This window comes from Chanodichthys erythropterus, chromosome 9 (assembly GCF_024489055.1).
Source record: "Chanodichthys erythropterus isolate Z2021 chromosome 9, ASM2448905v1, whole genome shotgun sequence".
NCBI classification, from domain to species: Eukaryota; Metazoa; Chordata; class Actinopteri; order Cypriniformes; family Xenocyprididae; genus Chanodichthys; species Chanodichthys erythropterus.
Genome location: NC_090229.1, coordinates 38582266 through 38604194, shown reverse-complemented (window position 1 = coordinate 38604194; position 21929 = coordinate 38582266). Strand labels below are relative to the sequence as shown.

Here is a 21929-nt window from a genome sequence, read left to right as displayed (position 1 = left end):
AATAAATCTTGGCCACAATTATTGGCATCCAATTATTGCAATCTCCTTTTGCCAAGATAACAGCTCTGAGTCTTCACCTATAATGCCTGATGAGTTTGGAGAACACCTGACAAGAGATCAGAGACCATTCCTTCATGCAGAATCTCTCCAGATCCTTCAGATTCCAGCTCCATGCTGGTGCTTCTTCTCTTCAGTTCACTCCACTCATTTTCTTTAGGGTTCAGGTCAGAATATTTATATATCAAAGGTTCAGGTATTTGATAGAATCCATGATACCATGTATCTGAACAAGATGTCCAGGACCTCCAGCAGAAAAATAAGCCCACAACATTAAAGATCCAGCAGCATATTTAATCGTGGGCATGGGGTACTTTTTGTCCATGTGTGCACCAAACCCATCTGGTGGGTTTGCTGCCAAAAAGCTCTTTTTTTAGTTTCATCTGACCATAGAAGCCGGTCCCGTTTGAAGTTCCAGTCTTGTCTGATAACTGAATATGCTGGAGATTGTTTCTGGATGAGAGCAGAGGATTTTTCTTGAAACCCTCCCGAACTTCTTGTGGGGATATAGGTGCTGTTTGATCATTTTTTTAGGCTTTCTGAGACTCAAGACTCAACTAATCTCTGCAATTCTCCAGCTGTGATCCTTGGAGAGTCTTTGTCCACTCAAACTCTCCTCCTCACTTCACATTAGGATGATTCAGACACTCGTCCTCTTCCAGGCAGATTTGTAACATGTTTGGTTGATTGGAACTTCTTAATTATTGCCCTGATGGTGGAAATGTGAATTTTCAATGTTTTAGGTATTTTCTTACAGCCACTTTCTATTTTGTGAAGCTCAACAATCTTTTGCCGCACATCAGAACTATATTCTTTGGTTTTACTCATTGTGATGAATGATTAAGGGAATTTGGCCTTTGTGTTTCCTCATGTTTATTCTCCTATGGAGCAGGGAATCATGGCTGGACAATTTCATGATCACCCTGGTGTGCTAAAAAATGTAAATATGAATGGGAATATACTTCGGAGATATTTTACTCATAAAAATTTCTAGGGGTGCCAATAATTGTGGCCAACATGTATTGGAGAAAAACATTTATTTCATAATGTGACTTTCCCCCCACTTTCAACTGTTTTCCTTCAATGAAAGTGTGAATTTTTTGAATGAAAGATCAAAAGGATAAACAATGCAGATTTATTTTCACATCCACCTTTGGTCATATTTGCTAAGGGTGCCAATAATTGTGGAGGGCACTGTATATCAATGTTATATCGTCATATTGTCCAGCCCTAACACATATATAGTTTTATAGTATAGTTTTTGTCAGTGTTTATTTAAAAACACCCAATTTTGCAGAATTTAAGATGGTAAATATTTAATTGATGATTTGTCAACACAATTTATAACAATACAATATATACGGTATGATTTTACCCCAAAATCCAACAATTTGACACGATAAATGATAACTGCAAATCCATGTTTCTCTACTGGAGTCCCGCTGTTTCTGTGAATTGCAGTGATCCATTTGCTTCTTTTTTTCTGTAGCTTTCGGCAATCTGTAAATATATACCTCAGGTTTTGTGTCAAAGCTATTTGTACAGACAATCACAAAGCTCTTTCTAATTTTGGATGTGTTTTGTGTGTTTTTCGCAACATTCATGCTGAAAATCAATGCTGCAGTTCAGTCTTGTGCCACTCAGTGGGCGTGACTGCAGTCGTAACGGTCGATGGTGACGTCACTTGCATACCCTCTATAGTTTTTATGTCAATTAATTCCCTGATAGTTTCCAGGTGTGTCTTGTTTGCCTGTGTATAAATAGACCTTGTGTTTCATTGTTCCTTGGTCAGTCGTTCTGTAATGCGAGGAGCACGGCATGGTCCAGATCAATAAAAGACTATTAACTACTGTTATTCCTGGTGAACCACTGAAATTCCTAAACATTTCAAAACGTAAGGTTATGACGTAACAAAGCCTTGTTTACTGAAATCACGTGACTTTTGCAGTTTGATACGTGCTCTGAACTACTGATTCAAAACAAAATATTAATAGAGGTTCATGAAGCAGTGTTTCGAATGTTCCCATCACTATTTATTAGTAATCCAAACAAAACAACAACCAGGAGCACAGGGAGTCTGGAGAACAGCTATCCACATGAAACAATGTCTGACAAAGGACTGTGCTGGTAGAATAAGTGTAGTGATGTCGCCTCTTAGGATTGGTCACTTGTCCGGATCAGCACGGAACGGAACAGTTAAGCAACAAAGATGGTTTGGCCCGATAGTGGAAAAGCGGCTCTTGATTGGTCCTGGTTAACTACTTCACTACGCTCCCATATGGTATTTTTCTTTCCTTTTGTTTGTAATTCTGTTAAGATTGTGTACATTTTTAGTAAAAGCTATTAAGTTATTAAACAATATCTCATGTAGGTTTTTTCCTTAATGACCACTAGGAGGTGCTCTAAATAGGCATGTTTTCCTTCCTTCCTAATATTGTGTTGGTCCCCTTTTGCTGCCAAAACAGCACTGACCCGTCGAGGCATGGACTCCTCTAGACTCCTGAAGGTGTGCTGTGGTATCTGACACCAAGATGTTAGCAGCAGAAGTCCTGTAAGTTGTAAGTTGTGAGGTGGAGCCTCCATGGATCGGACTTGTTTGTTCAGCACATCCCACAGATGCTCGGTTGGATTAAGATCTGGGGAATTTGGAGGACAAGTCAACACCTCAAACTCGTTGTGGTGCTCCTCAAACCATTCCTGAAAACATTTTTGCTTTGTGGCAGGAGCATTATCCTGCTGAAAGAGGCACAGACACCAGGGAATACCGTTTCCATGAAAAGCTGTACATGGTCTGAACAATGCTTAGATAGGTGGTACATGTCAAAGTAACGTCCACATGGATGGCAGGACCCAAGGTTTCCCAGCAGAACATTGCCCAAAGCATCACACTGTCTCCGGCGGCTCGCCTTCTTCCCATAGTGCATCCTGGTGCCATGTGTTCCCCAGGTAAGAGACGCACACGTACCCGGCCATCCACGTGATGTAAACGTGATTCATCAGACCAGGCCACCTTCTTCCATTGCTCCATGGTCCAGTTCTGATGCTCACTGTTGGCTCTTTCGGCGGTGGACAGGGGTCAGCATGGACACTCTGACTGGTCTGCAGATATGCTGCTCCATACGCAACAAACTGATGCACTGTGTATTCTGACACCTTTCTATCAGAACCAGCATTAACTTCTTGAGCAATTTGAGCTACAGTAGCTCGTCTGTTGGATAGGACCACATGGTCCAGTCTTCGCTCCCCACATGCATCACTGAGCCTTAGCCACCCATGACCCTGTCTCCGGTTCACCACTGTTCCTTCCTTGGAGCACTTTTGATAGATACTGACCACTGCAGACCGGGAACACCCCACAAGAGCTGCAGTTTTGGAGATGCTCTGATCCAGTCGTCTAGCATCACAATTTGTTCCTTATCAAACTCGCTCAAATCCTTACGTTTGCCCATTTCTCCTGCTTCTAACACATCAACTTTGAGGACAAAATGTTCACTTGTAGCCTAATATATCCACCCACTAACAGGTGCCGTGATGAAGAGATAACATTCACTTCACCTGTCAGTGCTCATAATGTTACGCCTGATCGGTGTATGTTGTTGTTGAAACCGAAAGTAAAAGAGTGATGCACATTCGTTGCGTTTTACCTTGAAATGAGAGTTCCATGTCTTTATTACAATTAACACATTAACGATTTATCTCTCGTTCACCCTACAATTAATTAAAACATTATTTTTTATTACTTCACCCATTTTGAAATAGCATGTTTTGAAATATTATACTATTTAACGAGTTTGTTTGCCCATATAATCTTTAGGGTATTAGGTTAGCTAATTTGGCTTGCTGTCCACTGAGGAGGGGCTCGATGAAGCATCTTCAACTCGAGCTCTGATACACCCCCCAGTGAATAAACATAGGATGTGATTACATAGGGCAAGGTACCTGAAATGAAGGTGGAGTTTGGGGAGGTGGAGGGATGCTGAAACAGCTGAGACTGAAGAGAGGTAAGCAGCTGCTTATATACTCTGGCTGTTGATTGGAAGATTAGATGGGCTCGCTCCTCCCTAAATTACGTTTAGGAACTTCACATATGCAGCTCATGCCGCAAGATGCTGAAAAACAGCTCCACATGACCAAACACTAGAAAGATTAAAGCCAGATTAAATTCAAGAACTCGTCCTGTGGGAAGCCCTATGGGTGCTTTCTCTGCTCACATGTATGGAAAGCAGCCAATCACAGAGTCAAATGTAATTTGTGTATAAGGTTAGAAGTATTGATTAAGGATCTTATATCTGTTATTATGTGCCTTACTTGGAAGCTGATAAGGATGACTCAATGATGCACTCTTGTGGTTGTTTTCAATCACACAATTAGATCGGGAAAGTAATTAGGAGAGGAAGATGAATGTTAACATGAATTGATGCAATAGCGAGCAGTGGCCTTCGATGGTCAAAACACAACTGAGGTGGAACCTGTAGCTCTCTAGTCTTTAGCTCTTTCTGGTCTCCCTACATATTTAAAAACATTAGTTAATGCACTGTGAAATAACGTGAACAAACATTACAGCGTAATATCCTAAATTCCATTTTTGATTACAGACAGAGTTCAACTGAGCTCCAGTTTGTTAAGTTTAAAATTATTATTAAACAGCAAGCTGAAACTATGCAAAAGTGTCCAAATTCACTCACTCGTTTTCATTCACTCCTTCAAGTAAACTATATTAGTGGAGTAATGTAGGGAATAGTGAATGAGGGGGGGACTTCGAACAGTCTTCATGAGCTAATCAGTGTGCATTAACTCTTCATTCCATAGATCAGTTTCCTGTCACACCTGCTATCTATTTTCAGCACTAGTAATCACTGAGGGCAGCTGAGCTACAGCAGCAGCCTTATTGAGATTCAAGATTCATTCTTAAGATTCAGTCAGGCTAAGATAAGGGAGTCAACCTGTGAATGATTTCAGACCTTTACCTTCATAATGTAATATTCCTGAAGCAGTCAGACACACATGCACACTGGCTTTCATAATAACGACACTAAAGTGTGGCGTTTCAGCATATCTGATGTTTTGGCAATGAAAGTTTCACAGGTTTGGACTGTACAGTATCAAAATCTGAACGCATTGATTTGTTTGTAGTTTATTCTCTGTAGAGAGAGATTCCTAGTTGAGATTCCTAGTCATCTCTCTCTCATCTCTCACTCCATCTTCACTGCACGTCAATCATATGCGCTCAGTTGCTGCTCTGCTGTAAATTGATCTCAGTGTGTCTTTAAATAATAATCTCGAGGCATAAGATATGGTAAACACAAATAGTAAAATAAAACAGGACTAGTTTTATATATACTGATTTTTAGAAGGCAGACTGAGATGACGAAGGGGAACATGGTTTGCAACACATTATTAGCCATTTGATAATGTAGTCAAGCCAAAGGCTAATCATATTAATTACCGTAATTATGTTACATAAAACACATTACCATTCTGACACATGGACTTGTAGACGAGCCTGATTAATTTTCTCTACCACTTCTTCTGAAACATTTTCTGGTTCAAACATATATGGCTGAAGTAAACCAGTATTTCCATTTGCCATAGTGTAGCGTTTACTACAGTAAAGTGGGAAAAAATGAACATGCATAAGTGAAGTCCACATCAAGTGTGTCATAACTCAAGTGGGAAGGCTGAATTTTGCCTTCACAAGAAACAGAACCAATTTCAGAAAACCACCCCATAAGGTGTCCGACCACTTTTCCTGGTTATCCCTTGTTTTCCCACCCTTTCACTTCAGTGCATGTTCTCTTGACTTTAACATGTCTCCAGAAGCTGCTGCATCTGGTCTGAAGGTAATGAAGTTGGCCGGCTGTCTGCACTCTCCCAAGTAATGGAGCAAAAAGGACAGACTGCAAATTGGTAATAGGAAAAATGAAGAGGCTTGAAGAGTGTGCAACACACCCTTCTATAGTACCTGACTGTTCTTTACACACAAAACGGAGACATCATTCTTCAACTCCATAGTCAATGCTTCCAGTTCCATCCTGCTTCAAGATAACACCAGTCAACAACAACCCCCTCTAATTTAAGAAAATCTCAGTCAAGTTCATTTGCATTCTGAAACATTTCTTACAATTAATAAATGTCTTGACATATCAATCTGTCATCACACCTGTTCACTCAACCAACTGAAATGTCTGTCTTTGCTGTAGACCAGTCACAAGCCAATCAGAGCTTTCTTACCTACAAATACTAACTCTCTTGGAATCTGTCTTAATGGCAAATTAAATTAAATGATCAAGTATATTGGCTACAAGTACTCTTCAATAACTCTTCAAAATCATCCTGAGGTCAGCAATATTATTAAACAGATCTATTACTGGTCTCCTTTAGTGTGGCATGAGTAAGCCACACCCGCACTTTCTCAAGGGAAATGAAATGGATGTGTAAAAACCTTGCATGCCTGTGCTTAGGAACAATAGTGCAGCTCAAATGGAAAGCCTGTTAGTGCAGCTGTTGTACTGGGTAATCTCCATTTGCAGTATGCTTGAATCTTGACCAATGTAAGGTATTTTCTTATAAATTGAACTCATCTAGAACTAGAACTCATCTAGAACTTTCGATTAGAAACCCAACTAATTGATTTCAATGAGTAATCAGGAGCCAAAATCCAGCCAGGGGAGTGAGGTTTACACATCCAGCATCTGAGTCACAGCATCAAATGTAACCAGTCCTTCTCAAACCGCTCCAAGCGGGACTCGAACCAGCATCTCCGGCTTGGGAGGTGAGCGCACTAACAAGGACGCTAATGACTGCAGCTGCAAGCATCAGTTGCTAGCATGCCTCTTGAGGCCAGGGGAGTGAGGTTTACATGCACAGCACTTACTAGCTTGCTTTCATTACACTCACCCTCCTAAACCTCATTCCAATTCGGTCACGACAACAAATGTAACTGGTCCTACTCAACCCACTCCAAGCTGGACTTGAACCAGCGTCTCCAGCGTGGGAAGTGGACGTGCTAACAAGTACACTAAAGATCGCAATCACTAGTGTCAGTCGCTAGTGCACCTCTTGATGCCAGGGGAGTGAGGTTTAAATACACAGCTCTTACTTGCCTATGTCTGTTATACTCAACACCCTAAACCTCACTCCCATCCGGGTCACTGCACCAAATGTAACTGGTCCTACTCAACCCACTCTGAGCGGGACTCGAATTGGCATCTCCGGCTTGGGAGGCGGGCGCTAAAAAGGACGCTATAGACCGCAGCTGCACGCCTCTTGAGGCAAAGGGATTGAGGTTTAAATGCATAGCTCTTACACTCCCCCCCTAAATCTCACTGCCATCCGGCTCATGGCACCAAATATAATCTATCCTACTCAATCCGCTCTGAGCGGGACTCGAACTGGGTCTCCTGCATGGGAGGTGGGCATGCTAACAAGATCGCAGTGGCTAGCATCAGTCACCAGCGCACCTCATTAGGCCAGGGGAGTGAGGTATACATAACCAGCTCTTGCTTCCGTTACTCATGCATCATATGATTTTATCCAGTCTAAAACATTCTTCTGTTCATTCAGTGCTCAGTTGGCCGGCCTTCCAGCGTAGTGAACAAAAAAAGGGTCAACATCACAGCATTGGTCCCAGTCCACAGCCTCATAATAAATGTCTTTCAGAACAACCTCCCCTGATCTGTTGAGACCAGCACCATCAAGAAAGGACTGAATCAAACCTCTTCTGCAGGCACACAACTAAACTAAAACCAAAAGCAAAGACACTTTAGAAGCAAACTATTATACTTTTATGCTTTTCTTTTCTTCCTCTCTAGCCCCTGTTTGATAACCTCCTGAAACTTGTTGATGTGGTACTGTGAATAGGCCTATTGTTGGTCAATTGCTTGTGTTGTCCACTATATGTTTGGTGGCTTTGATAAAAGTGTATGTTAAATGATTCAATATAAGTGTAATATAAATTAATATCTGAGCTGAGCTTTTTAATACCTTGCCCCTCTGAAACGATAAGCCATAATATCAGGCTACTTAAATGGCTTATATGTTAAGAGCAGGCTTGTTAAAAAGCTAAAGGTTGTGCACAAGAATAATCAGATGTTCTCATTCTCTGCTCTGCTTCATTTAGGCTGGCCGGAGGGGGAGGCCCACCATCAAGCCCAAAACTAGGCTATGGAACCGCTGGCGATCGAGGTTCAGGTGGTGACTTTGGCATGGGTGGCATGCAAGCAAGTGGAACCCCTTACAAAAAGGAAATCCTTGGTGGACCCAGACATTCCCAGACCACTCCTACACATCAGTCTCAAATTCAAGCTTCGTCAGGGGGCATGGGACCCAACCAAAGCCCTGGACAACACGCCTCCAGACGCAGCCTCCAGGTCGACTTCAGCAGCAGCGGCGGGCGAACAGGCCGCTCACCGTCAGTGTCTCCTGATAGATCTAGTGCTCCGTCTTCACCATACTCCGTACCCCAGATAGCACCAATGCCTAGCAGTAGGCTCTGTCCGGTCTGCAATACCACAGAGTTGACAAATGTTGATGGATCGCCAAACTTCAACAAGTGTACACAGTGTCACACTACAGCGTGCAACCAGTGCGGCTTCAACCCCAACCCACACCTGATAGGGGTAAGACTTCTGAATACATTAGATTCCTGCTACATAATGGTTTTATGCTTATTGATTTTGCTTTAGCTTGTGAGGATTATCTTCTAATGCATGTGTGTCTTCTGTGGTATCCTCCTTAATTCTGTTTTTCATTCAAGCCTTACTGGAATGGTCATATTTTAGTTCAGTTTGGTTAACTGTCATTCAGTGATGCAGGTGGAACCAAATGTTGTATTCTCAAGGTGTAGTGGAAGAATACACAGTCAGTAGTACTTGAAAACATACATTTACAAGGGTGTATATTTTAATCTATATTTGTAGCTGTCTGTGCTTTTGTGAGGGGAAGATGCATTAAAAGTTTTTGAATGAAAATCAGATGTAACAGCCTTGGGGTGAAATGTTTGATGGAATGAGAAAAGATGATAGAAGAGCAAGGAGAGAAACTGATACTAAGACCATCCATCCATCCATCTTTGCAATAATATTTATGGATTATCCATAAATATCTCTCTGCTACCACAGAGAAGTCTCTGCTACCACATTTAACAATCTTCTGTCCCATGCTTATTTTATGTCAAACAGCAGTGGTGTAAAGCATTTGAGTAAATGTAATTAGTTACTGTACTTAAGTATCTTTTTAGCTACTTTGTAGTTGTACGGAGTATCAAATATATTAGCAACTTTTACTCTCTACTACATTTTTGAACAAGTAAATGTACTTTTTACTCCACTACATTTGTGATGAGTAATGCAATCACACATTACATTTTTCATGGCACCTAACTTTTTCTGCAGCAGTTTATCTCTGCTATAAAGAAGCAATATTGCCATCTAAGGGCATTGAAGGTAATATATCTTGTGCGTTTTGCCTTTACTCACCCAAACTTGTCAGCAAAGCTACTTTACATGAATGTGAGTGCATTAGCAGGTAGCTGTGAATTGCAGGGGTTTGATTTGTGAGATGAGGTCAAGACTTTTGACTATTTGATTTTACTTAACATTTATTTTATTTATCTGCTATACTGAAAAGATCCTTTTGAAGGATATTGGTTTAATTATGGCATTTTGTGCACTTGAGCTAAACTGAGACTTGAGAGTTTGTAGACGTTTAAGAGGCTGTTGTGTCGACCTTGATTTATTGCAATATTGAGGTGTTCAGTTTTATTTTGATTTAAAAAAGGAACATCATTTTTCATCTTTCTTACAAATCAATTGTTTCTTATTTTAACTGGCATGTCTCTCAGGTTTTGAGGACTGCATCTTTGAGCCCACAAATACTTAAGTACTGTTAAAATCAGATACTTACTTTAAGACATTGTTTTTTTTTTTTTTGGAATTGGTGACTTGTAACTTGCAATGGAGTCATTTTCGCTGTAAGGTATCTGTACTTTTACTCAAGTATGGTTTTCAAGTACTCTTTACACCTCTGTCAAATAGTTATTTGATAAATACACCGGCTCATGCAACTCCACACACAACTCACCCAATCCTGTCAAATGATTGACACTTATAGTGTAGTTTGAAGCTCTTCAACTAGAGTAACACATCTGATCAAGTCCAACCATTCAAGTAAACAGAGGTGGGTAGAGTATCCAAAAACTGTACTCAAGTAAAAGTACAAGTACTTATAGAAATATTTACTCAAAGTAAAAGTGCAAGTAATAATCCTAATAGTTACTTGAGTAAGAGTAAAAAAGTATCCAATAAAAATCTTACTCAAGTAGCTCGTTACTAGTTACTTTTATTATACACACACACACACACACACTAGCATGTTATTTTATTATGTAGATATTTAATTTATTATCATAATTAGATATCTTTGCAACAAACAAACATAGAAGAGACAAGCATTATTTCTAGCATCTGTAACCCGAATGTATCGTTACTATATTAATAACGTATACAGCTAACGTTACATTTTAAAGAAGAGAGAAAAAACTCTTTACATGTGCTCGCGCTCATATCTGAACTTGACACAAACAATGATCAAATACACATTGACGGATCTTCTTCGGTCTGTTCTCCAAAATGTAATCAAATGTATATTTCAGCAGGCGCGTGTAAACTGCTTAACTGTGTCAACGCAAAGCGTTCATTTTCAAGACGAACAGGTCGCTGGCGCCGCCATTGCGTAATAGTATATGCATAAATTAATGTATAAATTAAGATATATGCCCATAAAAACGGTAAAGAAATACTACATACTTTTGTTATAGTGACGTAAAATAATCTGTTTGGTTGTAAAATGTCGGCTATTGGCTGTATCATGAAGTAAAATCACATGAAATCGATAGGCCTACCTGTGGAATTGTTCAGACAGCATACGCAGCTCAACTAATAAAGGTCGTCATCGCTGGCAAACAATTGGATGCATTTGCAGATTTGCTTTTAATTGACTCTAGGTCCACTGCCACTTCTTCCAACGCTCCGAGTGATAAACCGCTTCAGACGATTCAGCGCGTGCAGGAACTGAACAAATACAAAGTAAAAGTACCCACATTTTAATCTACTCTAAAAAGTACAAATTTTCCAAAAAACTACTCAAGTACATGTAACGAAGTAAATGTACTTCGTTACTACCCACCTCTGCAAGTAAATGATTTCAAAGTCTCAAACAGTTGTTTTTTGTTTTGTTTTTTGTTTCACTTACAGTATGGCCTTCAATATTAATTTGAATTGACCAGGAATATGGCTATTCGTCTTTGAGAAGTGTTGTGGTGACAGATAAAATGACAGATAAAATATTAAGCTTGTTTTTTATTTATTATTTTTTTTTTTTAGATTTACACATTTCAATTAATAGTAAAATTCCATCAAATTTAACTGAAAAATCCTTACATATTATTTATAATTAAGAATTTTAAATGAGTAAAAAAAAAAAATAAAACTAGTTTCTTATTTTTGCTTTTATTTTTTAGTTACTTAATTAAGCATTTTGTATAAATCTTAATGCTCTATAACCCATTTTTATACATTTGCAGGAATGTATCAAATAGCAACAAAACAATAAACTGTAGTCATCATAAATCACTGCATTTACTATACTTTTGATTCTCAAATGCAGTAAAAAAATAACTTAAATACAAGCTTAGCATACTTGATCCACCACTAACACTGACAAATATGGACAGGGTAGAATTTAAATATTAGGTGGTAAGTGATTAGAAAAGACTGCTATAGACAGATCAATCTAAGTTTGAGGGGTTGAGCTTTTTGATCATAGTCAGTGAGAAGTGCCCTGCAAGTCAACCACACCTATGGGAAGTGCTGCAGAAATGAGATGAAACATCACCTGAATATTCACTGCTATAATGCAAAAGGTCTGCACAGTGAGAAGGTTTTGAAGAATGCAGCATATCTTTCAGCATGTTTGAATTATAAAGAGCTATATAAAACATGTCTTTTTCAATTCTTAGGCATTTAAATTTGGGATGGAACAGAAGTTGTGCTCTTCTTTTCTTCCCTATTATGATGTATATATGAGTGAAACTGCTTCTGGAACAAGAACAAATGTAGGGCGGGGCTTGATTTTGTCCATGGGGAATTGATTGGATGGTTGTGATTTGCTATTGGTGGATCTCATGTGAGTGACAGGTTGCCCCGCCCTCATCATCAGAGAAGAGAAGTCACTAAAAGAGGGAGGGACGTTGTTCTAATTCAAGATTATGAGACACATAACTATAAAACAATTATATTAACATTTATAAATATAGCTGCAAGCAGCAATTAAGGGGCCAAGCACAAAGAAGGCATAATAAATCATGCCATGCTGGCATCAGACTAACTGCAACAATAAGCAGTATGCAGTATGTGGTATATGAAAACGGTTTCATCGGTCGATACGAAATCAATAACTTTTTTTGCTGGTATGGTAAGATGATCTGACTTGAATTTGGTAAAAAAAACCTGACAAACAGTCCAGGAGGGGTTCGAAAAGGTTTTTAAAGAAAAACAAAATGGTGGACAGGAGGTTCATCTGATTATGGCAAAATTGTTTCTAGCCCTTGCGGTTCAAAAGTTATCAGCATAAATGGGAGTGCAAATTTGGACAGCTGGTGGCGCTAGAGGGATTGAGACAGGGACTCCAAAATCACTGTGGTTAATGTTCAGACTGTCTTCAATCTGTGTGCCAAATTTCATAACTTTCCCACAAGCGGTTCCCCTTCGGTGTTTGGCCCCTAATAAACACTGCAATATTCCATAAAAAAAACAAGAATTGCCCATTTTGATTTCATTGTGACTTTAATATGGCTTTGGTCAACTATAGTAATTTGAGGAAAAAAGTGATCCCAAATGTTTGAACGGAGTCTATATCTTTCTCTGAGCAATACACTAATATGTGTGTCTTCAACAGGTCAAGGAGTGGCTCTGTTTAAACTGCCAGATGCAGCGGGCTTTGGGAATAAACATGACCACACCACGCTCCAAGAGTCAGCAGCAGATACATTCTCCCTCTCATCAACCTAAGGCTGACCCCATACCCAAGACCCAGCCCTCCGCTCAGCCCACACCGCAGATACAATCCCAAACACAGACACAGACGAAAATCCAGCCTCAGACTCAAGCTTTCTCTGGGACCCAGAGACAGACTGGTCCTGCCGGACCTAACCAGACTGGACTTCACAGTGGGCCACAAACAGGTCTCCAGACACAAAAAGAGCAACCACATTCAGGTTCCCAGTCAGGGTTCAAGGATACCCAAAGGCAGCGAGGGGAGGTTTTTGGACCAAAAAGTCCAGAAAAAGTGTCTCGGATTCCTCATCCAGGGGCAGTGCCTTTACCTGGCTTAGCAAAGGCACAATCCCAGTCCGATCTGGGGCGTGGCTCTCCAGTGCGGCTTGGAGGTCAACCCGATAAGACCCGGAGTGCCGGAAACTCCCCAGCCCATCACCCACCCTCTCATGAGGCACCTCAAGATGGTCTAACTAAGTTGTTTGGTTTTGGGGCGTCTCTCCTAAACCAGGCAAGCACCCTTATTTCTGTTGATCCTCTTCCTGGATCCTCACAACAGCCCTCACCTGCCCGTAACCAGAGTGCCCAGGGCACAAAGGTGATCTTTAGTGATGCTACTGCTGGAGCTAGTGCTAAATCTACAGCAGGGCCACCTGGCACCACCAAAACAGGCCCAGGAGGAGTAGCATTCCCGAAAGGTCCTGGAGCCCCTCTGCAGAAGCAGCCTCTGCAACAGCAGTCACCAGTGCAACATCAGAAAGGGCCGAAACAACAGCAGCCGCCGACACCACATCAAACAACACCACAACAATCACCACTAAAACAGCCAACTCCTCCAGCTCCAGCGCCAGTCAGCCAGAAACCAGACGTCACCTGCCCGCTATGCAAGACTGCGTTCAATGTCGGAACAACAGAACCACCAAACTACAGGTCGTGCACCCAGTGTCATACAGAGGTGTGCAATCTTTGTGGTTTCAATCCAACACCACATCTGGTGGAGGTAAGGAGCTACACACATCTTCTAATGTAATTTCTTCTCTCTCATTACTTCTTATTTCTTAAATCCTTCTTTTTTCCACATTGAGTGCCAACAGTATCCCTTTCAGAAAATCACCATACATACCATTACATTTTTTTGATATAAATGAAAGAAAGCAGTTTTCATTTTTCTCCTGGCAGTAATGTGTGCGGTGGGAATTGTGATGTGTGGAGAGTTCACGGGGAGAGGCCCAGACTTGTTTTCTTCTGCATGGCCATTGTTAACAATATTGAAGTACTTTCCAAAGCGCTGCAGGTTTATAAGCTGGCACTGATAATGCATGTGTCATATTCTAGTGTAATGATGCGAAAGAGCCCAGCTATAAACAGTTTGTGTCTGTTAATCATCTGTCCATATGAGCAACGAAATGATATGGGTGTCAGTCCCAACAGTGTGTGTGAAAATATCCTTACCACTGATTTGCATGATTGATTTTTGATCACTCATTTACACGTCACGTCAATAGCTATGTTTCCATCCACCTATCTGTATGTGCATTTTGGGATATTGAATAAACAAATGCTAGATGGAAATGCCAAGATGTGCATAAATTTATAAAATGTGCATAAAAACATATGTGCTTGATTGAGGAGAAAACATTTTTATCTGATAAGAAGACATGCGCATAACAATGGAAACTCATTTACTAAATAAATCCTTTGATATGCAACAATAAACTGATGTGACTTTGGCTCAGCAGATGTTGTGATTGGATAGCTGGACTAACCAGTGGACCAATCACATCGCAGCATCTCAAATGTTGGTTTTGTAGTTCTGAAATGACTTAGTCAAGGCTTACAGTACAGGCAAGTTTGATTTAAGCTTTAAGCTTTTCAGGTAAATGTAACAGTAGTATTCAGGTACATGAATACTATAGAAGTTGAATAAAGTAATCAAATGTAAAATAACACTAGATAGTCTTCATTGTAAACATTAAATACAGATTAATTAATCCTTACAATTAAAGTTACTCAGTCGAGAGCAGAGAGTGATCTTCTCATTGTCTTTTGTTCTTTAAAGGTGTACTCAGTACAGAAGTTAGTCAGGCCGATACCAACAACAAACGTCTAACCAATCAGCATTAGGGGGCGTATGACGGTTGAGGAGAGAGTACGAGCAAGAGGGAGATTTGAAAATAAGAAAAAAAACTGCAGAACGAGAAATGGGACACAATACAAAAGAGCTCAAAAGAATATCACTGGAATGAAGGTTTGAGACTGGGGCAAGCGCTTTAAGGCCCGCGTTTATATTAGAAAAGCTTTCCAGCGCTGGAGAGAGCTAAGCGGGAAGGCCTGAAAACAGACGCGGAGGCTGCTTTGATCCCGCTACTCATGTGAGTAACACTGGGCTTGAGTGTCATTGATGGTCTGTAGCATTTTGTTGCACGTCAGCTGTGATAAACAGACATCCACTAGCACTGCATGTGTAACAGAGGCCAGGTAGGAAGAGTTTTGCTGTTAAACTACTGCACACTGACGACTACTAGAGAATGTGGTGTTTAGCGTCATTGGTAATGCATTTGCTTCGCATGCAAGCGGCGATCAGGCCGGGGTTCGAGATCGACTCGGAGCAGGATGGTTAGGACTGGAGTGTGAGTTTTGGAGGTGGAGCAATGAAGAGAGGGCTGTGTTCATTTGGACTGATTTCAAATGTCAACAATGTCCAACAGCATTGTTCAAATAATACTTACAGCACCTTTAATTAAGATGAACAACCCTTTAGAAAAATGTACCTGTGGCAAAATTGCTGCAAAATTATATTACGCTGTGTCGTGCATGTTTTGCGACAATTTCAAAGTGTAATGTCCAGTGAGTGGTGCTAAAAGCGTGTTCAGTTTTATCCAAAACAGATAAGCATGAATCTGGCAGTGTTTTCTTACATTCGTAAGAACATTCGTACATTTGCGCAAAAACGTTAATGCTCTATCGTGTTTTAAAATAATGTACACCTACACTAAACCCTAAACCTAATCGTGTTAACAAAAGTAAATGTGACATAAAAACGCAATTGCTGAAGCAACCATATCATTTTAGCTTGTAGCAGCAGAAAAGCCAAAGATATGCAGTTGGTTATGTGATGCAAACTCCAAAATGTATTCGTTTACAAATCATGCACTATGGTAAAAAGTGTTTTGAGGTCATAATATAATATTGTGCATGGCGCCGCATAAAAATAAGCCCACAATTTGCTCCTGTAATCATAATTTTGTATGAAAAGGATTAAAAGTGCTTGCTGTTTTATTGCCTCTAGTGTTCATTTCTGTTGGAATCTGCAGTGATTTGTATGAATTGGGAGTTTTTTGCACTTTGCAAATATGTTGCAACAGGTATGTTTTTCCACTGAGTCTGTGTTGAAGATTAATGTCAGACAGCAGCAGGTTTACCCGTCTTTACCCTTTTTTTTCTTTTTTTTTTCAGTTTTGTTTTTCGATCTTTTTGCCTGTGTTAATGCCAACTGCATAAATTTTGGCACAAGTATGTATTTTTATTGGAATTTTACTATTTCACCCCCATTTTCTTTAATAAATCTATTTTACACCTGGTATACAAAATAGTTCATCTCAGGACCATTTGGACAGAAATGTCCCCTTTGAAACCCATAAAACTACAATTTGTAATCCCAGGGCCATTTAACTATAAAATGATGCAGCCTTTGACTTTTATTCTGCTGGCAAGGCTTCAAAATTATAATTTTTTACTATTATTTACCAGATGGTGCCATTTTCTCAGTTTTGACCTATAAAGAAAATACTTTATTCCTGCTTTATTCCTGTTTTCTGCTTCTACATATTATAGAGCCTATTGGATAAATTATGCAGCTATAATTATGTGGTTGTATCGGTATGGATGTCAGAGTGTGGTTTGTATGTGTGTATTTAAAAAAAAAAAAGTGTGTGTGCGTGTGTTTGTGTGTAATATTTGAGAGAGAAAAACTGCAAATCACAAATCCAACCACTGTGTGCACCAGTGGAGTTTTGCTGGCATCTAATGGTGAAAATTTGGTACTGCTCCCAAACAAAATCTTACTGAAAGTTCATTTTTTGAGATATCAACCTCAAATTTGGAGTAAAGTATTTGGAGTGTAGTATAGTTTTTGAGTTTAATGTGTATATGTATATATATATTGGTTATAACTTGGGTAGAAAAAATAACCCAAGATTTTTTAAAGTGTATTACACGTGACGTTTGTGAAATTGTGTTTCGAATTACTGATTTGAACTGATAAACTGTTTGGAGGAATTTCCCTCATTATAAGCACAAAATCTGAGGGAAAGTCAAAGTGGGCACCCTAATTTTGCAAACCCGATTCCAAAAAAGTTGGGACACTGCACAAATTGTGAATAAAAACATAATGCAATGACGTGGAAGTTTAAAATTTCAATATTTTATTCAGAATACAACATAGATGACATATCAAATATCATTTTAAGGGAAAAATAAGTAAATTTCATGGCATCAACACATCTCCAAAAAGTTGGGACAAGGCCATGTTTACCACTGTGGGGCATCCCCTCTTCTTTTTATAACAGTCTGCAAACGTCTGGGGACTGAGGAGACAAGTTGCTCAAGTTTAGGAATAGGAATGTTGTCCCATTCTTGTCTAATACAGGCTTCTAGTTGCTCAACTGTCTTAGGTCTTCTTTGTCGCATCTCCTCTTTATGATGCACCAAATGTTTTCTATGGGTGAAAGATCTGGACTGCAGGCTGGCCATTTCAGTACCCGGATCCTTCTTCTACACAGCCGTGATGTTGTAATTGATGCAGTATGTGGTCTGGCATTGTCATGTTGGAAAATGCAAGGTCTTCCTGAAAGAGACGACGTCTGGATGGGAGCATATGTTGTTCTAGAACTTGGATATACCTTTCAGCATTGATGGTGCCTTTCCAGATGTGTAAGCTGCCCATGCCACACGCACTCATGCAACCCCATACCATCAGAGATGCAGGCTTCTGAACTGAGCGCTGATAACAACTTGGGTTGAACTTGTCCTCTTTAGTCCGGATGACATGGAGTTCTAGTTTTCCAAAAAGAACCTCAAATATTTGATTCGTCTGACCACAGAACAGTTTTCCACTTTGCCACAGTCCATTTTAAATGAGTCTTGGCCCAGATAAAACGCCTGCGCTTCTGGATCATGTTTAGATATGGCTTCTTTTTTGACCTATAGAGTTTTAGCCGGCAACGGCGAATGGGACAGTGGATTGTGTTCACCGACAATGTTTTGTGGAAGTATTCCCGAGCCCATGTTGTGATTTCCATTACAGTAGCATTCCTGTATGTGATGCAGTGCCGTCTAAGGGCCTGAAGATCACGGGCATCCAGTATGGTTTTCCGGCCTTGACCCTTACGCACAGAGATTGTTCCAGATTCTCTGAATCTTTGGATGATATTATGCACTGTAGATGATGATAACTTCAAACTCTTTGCAGTTTTTCTCTGAGAAACTCCTTTCTGATATTGCTCCACTATTTCACCGCAGCATTGGGGGAATTGGTGATCCTCTGCCCATCTTGACTTCTGAGAGACACTGCCACTCTGAGAGGCTCTTTTTATACCCAATCATGTTGCCAATTGACCTAATAAGTTCCAAATCGGTCCTCCAAATGTTCCTTATATGTACATTTAACTTTTCCGGCCTCTTATTGCTACCTGTCCCAACTTTTTTGGAATGTGTAGCTCTCGTGAAATCCAAAATGAGCCAATATTTGGCATGACATTTCAAAATGTTTCACTTTCAACATTTGATATGTTATCTATATTCTATTGTGAATAAAATAAAAGTTTATGAGATTTGTAAATTATTGCATTCCTTTTTTATTCACAATTTGTACAGTGTCCCAACCTTTTTGGAATCGGATTTGTATTTGGTGAACTAGACAGGCTATTGCTGTGAGAAGGTAACAAAAATCTGACCTAATGAAGGATGTGTTCACCCACATAAGCTACAACCGTCACCCTGTGTGTGTGTGTGTGTGTGTGTTTGGGGCGTGAGAAAGGTCACATACCAGCTGATTTCACTGTGCCAGCGGCATTCCTGCCAATTTTGGTACGGCTCAGGTTTGTGCAGTGCTGGTTTCCCTAATCTTCAGAGTATGTTTAAAATTGTTGTGGTGACACGGATTACAACAAGAAGCAATATTTACTAAGGACAATAACAATAATTCATCTGGACAAACAGAAAAATGCTAGAAAAGTGATGCCATCTGGGATTCTCAGTTTCTGTCTCTAATCCTTGTGACTAACCTGTCATTCTAACACTGTAGTGATGGGAATTCCTGCTCTTTATAGTGAGCCAGATGATTCGGCTCAGCTCAGCAATAAGAACCGGCTCTTTTACAGTTCAGCCAAATGAGTAGCGCAATATTAACATATTAACTAACAAGAAACTCTGAAGTAGTAAGTAAAAGCACAGTACTAGCATAGTTCACTAGTAGCTAATCAATAACTACTATTTTTTTCATACCTACCAGAGGACTAAGAACTACTATACAAGCTCATAATTAATGCAAATAATGTATAATTAATTCTAAAGTGAAGATCATGGTAACCCACTAGTAATGACTTACTAATGACTTAATGAATTACTAATTGTGTGGCTCAGAATTCGAAAGTGAACAGCATGATAACTCTTTAGTAATAAATTAAGTCATTGTAAGCTTTTGAGGTTTTTGTAAGGTTTTGGACAATAATTCCTACTGTCACATTTGGTAACACTTAAATCATTACTAGTGGGTTACTATGCTTTTCATTTTAGAATACTGTGCCATATAATATTTTTACCTAGGTGCTGGGTGCTGGGTAGTTTTCATCTTTAGTCATTTTTACTGTCAATACAAATGATGAATCCCCTCACAGCGCTGGGTCAATGTAGCCCAATATCGGATATTCTATGCCAAACCGGCTAAAACTGGATATTTTACTTGATATAATTTGTCAAAAGTTATTTTGTGTTCTTCTCTGAGATTAAACTTCCTGAGGGGAATCTTCCTAAATGAAATTAAGATTTATATTACATTCTATTCCTATCATATTATTACTGTACAAATATGAAAACATCTGTAGTCTCACGTACATGTACAGCTAACATATGCTTGGAACACTAGCCTTCTACAAAAAACAGCATACACGGATATACACTCAGAGCGAACGGTGGTAGTGCTATGCGTTTGGCGGGTTGAAATATAAATGTCTGACAGATGAGATGGCATAAGGTAAACCTGTTTCTGATGCAACTTTGCCAACTTTGCAACAGCCTACTGATACCAGTTCTCTTCTCACAGATTCCCAGAGGCTGCTCTTGGCAAATCCTAAAACGTGTATATATATATATATATATATATATATATATATATATATATATATATATATATATATATATATATATATATATATATATATAGAGAGAGAGAGAGAGAGAGAGAGAGAGAGAGAGAGAGATTTTTATTTAAAATGAAAAAACTTCAATATCAGGTTGATTGACCCAGCAATATTTCAAAGAACAATCCAGCTAATGGGTTAATGTATGAAACCCAACAAGCTGGGTTGTTTCAGCAATGGTTGTTTTTAACCAGAGTGTACTAATTTGTTAATTAGGGTTTCATATTAGTTAATAGTTAATAATAAGAATGTTAATATTGTGTTACTCATTTGTTTCTGTGTAGTTATTCATTATGACGGATCAGCATTCTAAAGTGTTACCCAGAATACTAAAATAATATATTTTCTGCCTCATTTTGTGATAAGAAGCCATATTGGATCGCAGTAGGTTATTTCAAATATTTGAGTTTGGTGCAAAATCATGGTTTCAAACTCATAAATTGTCATGTTTTTATGCTGTGCTAAGGTAATGTGCTAGCTAACCCTTATGCACCTGTTACCAGGAATGATTATGTGTAATGACTAATTTTGAAAAGTAAAGATCATTGGAATGTTTCTTTTTTAAGAAGGTTTTGATACAAAGTCAAAAAATGTGAAGTGAGAAGTCTGCTCAAAGAAATGAGGGATTAAAACAGTGTGAATGGAAAGGCATCTGTAAATATAATAAAGACAAAAGAATAATAATTAGAGCCATATCCCGGCTGGAGAGGTGTGAATGTTTGCAGGGGAGACTGGGACTGAATGGGGCATTTGCACCACAAAACAATAGACCGGGGTGTCAAACTCAATTCCTGGAGGGCCACGGCCCTGCAGAGTTTAGCTTCAATCCTAATTAAACACTCCTAAACCAGCTCATCAAGTCTTTCAGGCTTATTTGAAAACTACAGGGGTGCTTCTCAATACTCAAATTGATGCTTCCTCATTTCCTCGCTCCTCCATCCTCCAGCCCATGACCCGGAAACCGATCAAATTTAGCCATCTCGAAGGGCATTTCAATTACCTTACTGCAGGAGGCGTGAGGAGGCGAAGAATGAGGAGTGAGAAAGCTTCTCAATCATTTAGTTCACTTTTTTAGTGAGACACACATCTCAAAATCAAATCAACAGCCGATAGAGACAAAGTCCCCACTCTACATGTTTTTCTTTTTTGATAATCCATTACACTTGAATGTATGTCACAATATGAAAGTAAAGTTCTGTTGCTACCTCTGTCATCGTGACTTTAAAGCAGCAAATTTTTTTTGTTTTTTTAAATAGTCACTCAATAATTTACTCACTAATTAATTCACTCAATATGTTGTTAGCAACATTGCTCTTTGTTTTTTATTACTTTTTTATATTTGTTACTTTGTGTACCTATTTCAAAATAAAGTACATTCTAAGATCAATTTGTGATTCTCTGT

General features: G+C 39.4%; 1 protein-coding gene across 1 annotated transcript in view; it reads left to right on the top strand.

Annotated features, from left to right (window-relative positions):
* bsna (bassoon presynaptic cytomatrix protein a) overlaps positions 1 to 21929 on the top strand; it is a 42799-nt gene that overhangs the window by 5126 nt on the left and 15744 nt on the right. Inside the window, exons 2-3 of the mRNA XM_067395542.1 lie at positions 8177 to 8675; positions 13012 to 14109. Of these exons, the coding sequence (XP_067251643.1) occupies positions 8177 to 8675; positions 13012 to 14109 (1597 nt within the window). The remainder of the gene's footprint in view (positions 1 to 8176; positions 8676 to 13011; positions 14110 to 21929) is intronic.